Source organism: Cicer arietinum, chromosome 8, assembly GCF_000331145.2.
Source record: "Cicer arietinum cultivar CDC Frontier isolate Library 1 chromosome 8, Cicar.CDCFrontier_v2.0, whole genome shotgun sequence".
Classification (NCBI taxonomy): Eukaryota; Viridiplantae; Streptophyta; class Magnoliopsida; order Fabales; family Fabaceae; genus Cicer; species Cicer arietinum.
In genome coordinates this window covers 27707906-27716091 of record NC_021167.2, presented here as the reverse complement: position 1 = coordinate 27716091, position 8186 = coordinate 27707906, and the positions used below count along the sequence as shown (strand labels likewise).

At 25.4% G+C, this 8186-nt stretch overlaps 1 protein-coding gene across 1 annotated transcript; it reads right to left on the bottom strand.

Moving 5' to 3' along the window:
* Positions 1–4220, bottom strand: LOC101505637 (aldehyde oxidase GLOX1-like). Its single transcript, XM_004512960.3, has 4 exons — positions 3703–4220; positions 2699–2871; positions 1770–2237; positions 1–1056 (listed from the first exon to the last, which is right to left on the bottom strand). Exons 1-4 carry the CDS (start codon positions 4114–4116, stop codon positions 324–326), a joined length of 1788 nt encoding a protein of 595 aa, XP_004513017.1. The 5' UTR covers positions 4117–4220; the 3' UTR covers positions 1–323.
* Positions 4221–8186: the final 3966 nt, after the last annotated feature.

The window sequence follows — 8186 nt, the reverse complement described above, 5'->3', positions numbered from 1 at the left end:
AAAGAAAATATTTGTGTCTATATAAATATTTCTTTATACATATATACAAAACCAAAACTAAGAAAATATTTTGGGTAGTTTCCCAAAACACTAACAACAATGACTTCTCTCGGTACGCGTGAATTGATTGAACACCATAAATTTAAATTGTTTGAATCATCTACAATAGTTACATTCTAGAACACGCTTCAGAATCGTTGGATCTAAGTGAGAAAAAGAAAATTCTAAATTTTTCTATCTAACATCTAACAACTCTGAGTCGTACTATACAATGCATAATCTTTTCACTCCTAGCAACATATCATAATCAAAATCCGAGCGAGTCATCCTTTGATATGCACCCACATTCCTTTGCTAGGCACGCCACGATGCACAACAAAAAGTATATAGTAACCAGAAGGAGCAACTTCACCAAACGGCGGCGCCTCTGATTTAATATCATAACTACCTTTAACGTCACTTAAAATTTTCTTAATCTTGAGCACTAAAAGCCTTTGACTCATACTAAACCCATGAGTTGTAAAAGGTGGAAAATACATAGTAACCTTAATATCACTTTTACTCAAACCCTCATTAATCCCATCTTGTTGCATTGTAATTTTTGTAACAAAATTTTTACCATACTTCAATCTTTTAGCTGAAGTTTCCTCAACAATTTGTGGTCTAAACTTGTCAAGATTTTTATCCAAATAAGGTGGAGAAAATCCTTCAACTCTAGTCTCAGTTGGAAACTCATCAACATCTTTATATGTGTCATGAGTGTTACTTCCAGCTACCCAAATTTTACCATTAGGAAGTAATGCTGAACTTGAATGATACATTCTTGATATTTGTGTAGGTGTCATTTCCTTAAACCTTTGACCCCTTGGTTTTTCTGGATTATACAAAACTGGTGTTAAATTTGGTGAGTCAGCATCCCACCATCCAGCTGTACCTTTTTGTGCACCATTGATGAACAAAAGTTGTCCATTTGGAAGGATTAGACAATCACCCATTGTTCTTGGTGAAGGCATTTCTTCATATTCCCATTTTGGATTTTTATCTGTGATTACCATCCTGTTTTAATTATATTCAAAATAAATTGTTAATCATAATATAAAAATAAATTGGTGCATTCATCTTCAATGCAACACATAAAAACTAACTTATGTACAAACAACTTATATATAACCAACTATTGAAATATAAGTAAAAAAAATAACTGAAAAATTAATGTATTTATATTAATATTTATACAAATATTTTTAGAACATAATATATATTTACGCTCATATATCCAACTATAATTATATCATACTATATAAATAAATATTTTTAAAAAAATATTATGATCGACCAATAAACAAAAAATATTATGAAAAATAGTTTGCTAATATATCATTAAAGATTTTTTACTTTTACTATTATTTCTAAAATCATGCTTATGAATAATTAAAATGTGTTGATAATATAATTTTTTTTAAATCGACCATGCATATCAATTAAATTGTATAATTATATGTACATGTAAAACTTTTTTTTATTATTATTATTAGTGCATAACTATTAAAGTTTTTTTTATTTTCCTTATAAAGTAACTTAATTAAAAATGTGGAGATTATATGTAACTCTATACACACTTAAAAATAAAATATAAACAAAAATAATATATTTAGAATGTTCATGTATCTTATCTACATTTTAAATTAGATACACTTTTTAAAATATAATTTTTTAATTATATTTCATTCTATATGGAGTATAGATTATGGAATATTATTTTCCATTACCTGTTACAATCTCCAAGAGCTGGTGAGAATTGTTTCTTAGTTTCAGCATAAAAGAAAGCATCATATTTGTTGCCACCACAAACAATGACCTCTGCCTTGATGGGGGTATCAGTCTTATTAATCTCCACGTTACCTAGATCTATAGGGAGGAGGACCGACATGCCGGAGGCCGGATAGTTTCGAGAACCACCGAGAAGTACCGGGAAAGTGCGGACTATTTTATTGGTGACAGGGCTTAGGAGAAGAGAACGGTTGTTAGAGAAGATAAAGAGGTTACCATCAGTTGAGAGATGAACAAAAGGATAAAGATTATTTTCATCGATGTCAGAAGTTTCATATAAAAATGGAAAGAAGTAGGGTTTTTCAGGTCTTTGGCCTTCTTGTCTTGGGAGATACTCATAGCTAAATGACCTACGTCCTCCTACTACAATGAAGTCTCCATTTGCAAGGATTACTTGAGTTCCATACCTAAATATTCAAACAGCAAAACAATCAAACATTACGACATGACATGTTAATTGAATATTTGACTTCTTCACGTTAATTTTATATCAATGTCATTACAACGTAAACTAATTTTTTAACAAAATTTAAATCTTTTACAGACTCAGTTGTCCATATACAATTACAATTATCGACAAATTTATCTGAGATTATAAAATTTTGTGGGTAAATTTATTTTCGAGAAGACGATATTGACTTATCTAACAACAAAAATTTACTTATGAACTATTTTGATTAATATTTACAATTTCAAAACTGTATTTACCAGTTCACAAAATTCAAAAACTAATTTGATTAACGCTTACAATTTCAATAATCAATTTGCATATCAATTTTCAAAAAATAGACAAACTTATTATAAAATCTAGGATTATTATAAAATAGTAATTATTGAAAACATAAAGTGTAAAAAATTATACACATACCATCTTTCCTCTTGCAATAAATTGTTATATTCCCTCCAATCACAATTGTTATCTCTACAAGATGGTCCACCATAGTATCTAATGGTTTTTGTTCCATCTGCAAAACCACCTGAACTTACAAGGGTGCCATCAGGTGTTAGCCCTCCACATGAGCACCATGGGTCTGCAGTTACCTTTACAAAAGATTACAACATTCATTCAATATCAATTCATCACATTTTTGTGCCTTTTTAATTTGAGAATGTGGATAAAAACAAGATAAAACACTTAAAAATATGTTTTTTTTTTTCAATTTTTCTTTTAGCATTTATAAATTTATGAAGTGTGAGTTGAGTATTAAGAGAGCTTTTAATTTTATAATATCAAATAACGAAGTTTAAATTCTCTTTAAAAAAATTGTAAAATATTTATTTTGAATTTATTTATATTTTTTTAAAAGAGTTTTCTTACAATAGAAAGGTTAATTGATTTTCTAAGAAAAAGAAAAAAGAAAGAAAGGTAAAGTGGTTTCATCATATAATAGTTAAAATTGCAAATACAAATGATAATATCATCATAAATTTTAAAGTAGAAAAGAAAAATATATTAAAAATAAATGTATTCATCTCTATCAAAGTGTGAACAACTAAATAGATTTCCTTTATAATAAACTCTACCAAACAGTTGAAAAAAACAAAATAAAAGGCATCAACAATCTGAAATAAAAACCTCATTCATGATAGTCTTCATGACTAGAAAAATATGTTTTTCTTAAAAAAAATAGTAGTTTTAAGAATCTAATTAAAATTTATAATTAACCTTGTATTTTTAAAAAAAAATAATAATTTTAAAGATAAAAAAATATAATCTCTAAAATAAAATACAAATAAATACGATTATTAAAAAGTAAATTTATCTGATTTAAATTAAAAACATTTACTTTTCAAATACTATTTCAAATAGTATTTTTTTTCTTATATTTTATTTTAAGATAAAGTATATTCCAATTATATAATGACACTAACCTTGAGTGGCCTAACTTGATTTGTCTCAAGATCATATTCCATTGAATGAGCAAAACAATCAAGTCTATCTTCTTGTGTATTGGCATCTTTAAAAGTAACACATGGCACCCCTTCTGGATATCTAAGTCTAGAGACACGATAAACGGTTGCATCATAAACAATTATTTTATTTGTTGGCATTAAATTAATTTGCATGGCAGATACACCTGAATTTTGTGAAAGCACTTCCCAACCTCCATTAAAATTTGTTTCAAAATCAGGCTTCACTTTTTCAATTATTGGGAATGGTATTGAATTTTGGTTTTCATTGTTGAGTCTAATTTTATTGTTTTGTGCATCCACTACAAGTAACAAGAATGTTATGAGGAACATGAATGTGATGAAAATCAAAACAACCTTGTGCAAAGTTGTCATTGTTAATTTTTTTTTTTGGATAAGATTCTATGATGATGAACCTTAATTCAAAGAATGATTGATTGGAACAAGACACAAACAATTTTTAGTGTGTTTAGTTTATGTTTTTTTTATTAGGTTTGGTTTATGTCTAATAAACCTTCATGTGGGCTTTAACATAACCATTGGTTTATTGAGTCATTTGCTAAAATAGAAAATTGATATTTTAGCCTTGTTTGGAGGAGAGGTTCCCTTAGAAACAATAGTAATTATAGACAAGTATAAAGAAATTGAAGAAACTTTTTTTCTTGACAAAAAATATGCACCTTTCAATTCATGTGACAAATGTTTAGCCATATACATCAAGTGATTGAATAGCATGCATTCAATTCATGTGACAAATGTTTAGCCATATACATCAAGTGATTGAATAGCATGCATTACATTGAATGTCCCATTTTTGTTTTTGGTTTTTGTGTGGAGGGAGATTGTTGATATACTTGGTCCTTTAATTTTATTTGTATTTTGTATAATCAAATTGAATTGAATTCGGATTGTTGGTCATGAGATTCGCAATTAATAAATTTTAAAATTTGAACGGTTAAATTGAGATCAAACGATATACATAAACATACTTTTTTATAATATTAAAAATATTAAATTTAAATTTAAATTGTCTAATAACGATTAAATAACTATTGATGACTTATTTTTATAAATATTATATTGAACAATACGTATGTAGTTACTAATACATCTCATAATTGAATGGTGTTTTTCTTTCATCCTCAATATTCTCAAATACATAAAAATACATTATTGACCAATTTAAACGTGTTAAATATACTTCTTGATTAAACAATTTAAACGAAATTTGAGAATTTTTTAAAAGAATTAAAAATAAGAAAAAGAAACATCCATAACTCAATTATACAAAAGCCTAACATAAGTGGAGGCACAAGCCACGTAAGCCCAATAGATGGAGCCCCAAACCACTCTAAATAGTTTTTAAATTAATATGAATCAAAGAAGCCATCTCTTATATCCAACTCCAAATAATCTATATTCAATATCAAACACTAATACATTTTTATTTATTTTTACTCAAGCCTTAATACATTTTCATGAATAAAGGTTTAGTTTTTTTTTTAATCGAGGAAAAAGATCTGGTTTACATGTGTCAAACTGTTATACTTCATATCTTAAAATATGATTTTTTTTTCTTTTTCTTTGAAAATTGGACAAAAATACCATACAGCAATTACAACCTCTCCGAATATTGTTATAAATAAAATATGTCATTTAATTTTTTATGAAACTTTTCATAATTCATTTTATTTTTTAAAGAAAATTTAAGGTAATTTTCAATTAAAATAAAATTCAAAATTCAAATAGACATTTTAAATTAATGTTTGGATTATTATTAATATATTTATTTTAATTTTCAGTTGAACATAATTTATTTCAAATTCATGATAAATATAACTGTTTTTAAAGAAATGATAAATATAACAAAAACATGAGAGAGAGATAAACTTAAATATGAAAAAGAAATAAATGGAAAATTAAAAACTAAGCAAAAAATAAAAATACTAAATTAGAGTGTTATGGGTTCAAACTCTAGACGAAGTGTTACACGCAATCATGTTCTATTTTTTTTTTTGTTGAGATAATTTCTATTTTTTTTGTTGAGATAATTTCTATTTTTTTTTAATTATAACACCTATCAATTATGTCACTGTCACGTCAAGAGATCTATATTTAAAGAATATTCAAGTTATAAATATGTCTAATAAAGGTATGATAAATTATAAAAAAATTAATATTTAATTTAATTCGTCTTTGATACATCGCTGCAAAGAACAATAATATGCATGTCATTTTAAAAGGCGATTATCAGTTGAATTATTCATGTGAATAATTATTCATAAAACATATTAGTTTTAAATATCTTAATATAAAAGCCATTTTTTTTTCAAAATTTGATTTCTCAGTGACTTTAAAATATATGAAAAAATTATATTTATTATACATTTCAAATAAGGTTTTAATGTTCTCGTATTTTTAGGAAGAAAAACTCTTTTGTCGATTTGTTAGCTAATTTTTATATTTCCAAATATAGATTGTTTGGTGAAATGTTATTCCTCCTTTTATTTTGGAGAAGTTTTTTAAGAATAGAATCAAACTTAGTTTTAGATTCTCTTAATGTGTTTGAGTTCGATTGTTGCCCTTTTATTCTTTTGTATTTTTATCTTTATTTCTTTAATAAAAGTTTGTTAAAATCGATGGTGGTAATTTAGTTGAAATTATTGACACCAGTAATATCCTCTACACTATTTCTTAATAAAAAAAAAATCATTTCACAAGACACACAAACACGTAAAATATAAAGTTAGTTCGATAATTGAAATCAATGAATCAAAGACCATAATAAGAGAGGTCCATAATTTTAAACTTCACCCTTAACACATTAATATCGCGATTGATTAAAAAAAACAGTACTTACCCAAATTAAAAAATAAAACAAATCAAGTAAAGTAAAGAATAAACCATATTCAACTAATTAACGAATAATTTCTCGATAAGAAAGTCTCATATAATAATAGAATTATTCTGGATGAGAGATAATATGAAGTTCTAAACTAACAAATGATTAGTTATTTTATCTTAAATTTAACCTAAATGTGGTGCACCAATATTGCTAATATATATTATAATTTTTTAGTACTTTTCATCTGTTGTTATAATAATTTTCATATAAATACGTGTTTCATGGTTATAATGTTATCATTTTCATATAATTAATTTATATGACTATTTTTATTTAAGTATAGATCCAATATTATATTAATATTATTAGTAAGATATCGAGAGTAGAGATCGAACACTTTGCTTCTTTACTTCCCTTATTATTCATCTCTTTAACTCCTAAAATTTATTTACATAATGGGTTAATAATATTTAAGAAAAAATAAGCCATCCAAAATTTTCTTTTGTAACAAAAAATAAAATAAATAAGACACCTGTGTTTTTATCACATATTATTTATAAAAAGAGACCATATTTTTTATGGCTAATTTTATGGTACACATGTGAAATAAATTTTGTATCATATCATGTACAAATTTATTTTCACCATTGTATTTCTGAGTTTCATATACTCAAAAAAAAAAATAGAGATTGAACGAATATTCACCTTAATTTATACTCACTTTATTACAATTCTTCACAAATTTATTCTCACTTGTCTTAAGGCCCTAGTGAGCTCACTTTTTGGACACAACCATGCTTTCTTTCTATAAAGAACTTACCTTATTTGTTTGATGTGTGTCTCTGTGATTGGACTCAAATGTTAACCAAATTTGAACTTTCGTTTGTGTCATACAAAATTGGATACCATCTCAAGTCCTTGAATATGAATAGATAACTTTTTATTTTATTTTTGAAAAAAATACATAACTTTGTATTAAAGCTACATCAGAGATAAATAAATAAATTTTGCTCTAATTAATTTTTGTTACTAAATTTGATGGAAAATTACAAATGGATTATACATTTCTCTCTCTAAATTTTAACTCATTAATTCAATTTTTTTTATAGTATTTTATAGTTTTTTTTATAAGAAGTAATTTTATTTGAGACGTATTATAGAAATATCTATTTCTTATTCGAATTTTAGTTTACTATATAGTGTAAGTTTGTGGGACGAAACTCATATGTAATTGTTAATTTAATTTTTTTTTTTTATATATATAAACAAGTTTTATTAAAAGAAGTACAAAAGATACTCTAAATCCATACAATAAATTCAAAGATCTGACCAAATATCATAACAAAAATCAACCACCAATCTTTTATGAAGGATCGTAGAACTCTCATTTAGATAAAAATGTTTTTTATTTATTTTAAAAAATAGTTTAATAAAAGTTTTTTTTTTTAATAAAACAACACAGCGAATTGCATAATTTGATTTTAAGACCTTCCAGTTGATATTTGCTGAAGTTAAGAAGATGAAAGTTTTCCTATTTAGCACAATATTAACCTCAATATATATATATATTCACGAATTGATGATGATTTTGCACACTAAC

Bases quoted from the DNA above. Each gene is read 5' to 3' on its own strand.
- LOC101505637 (XM_004512960.3), bottom strand. From the start codon at position 4,116: ATGACAACTTTGCACAAGGTTGTTTTGATTTTCATCACATTCATGTTC. The intron at 2,238-2,698 runs GTATGTGTATAA...TTGAATATTTAG, and splicing joins TTATTGCAAGAGGAAAGATG to GTATGGAACTCAAGTAATCC. The intron at 1,057-1,769 runs GTAATGGAAAAT...TAATTAAAACAG, and splicing joins GCTCTTGGAGATTGTAACAG to GATGGTAATCACAGATAAAA.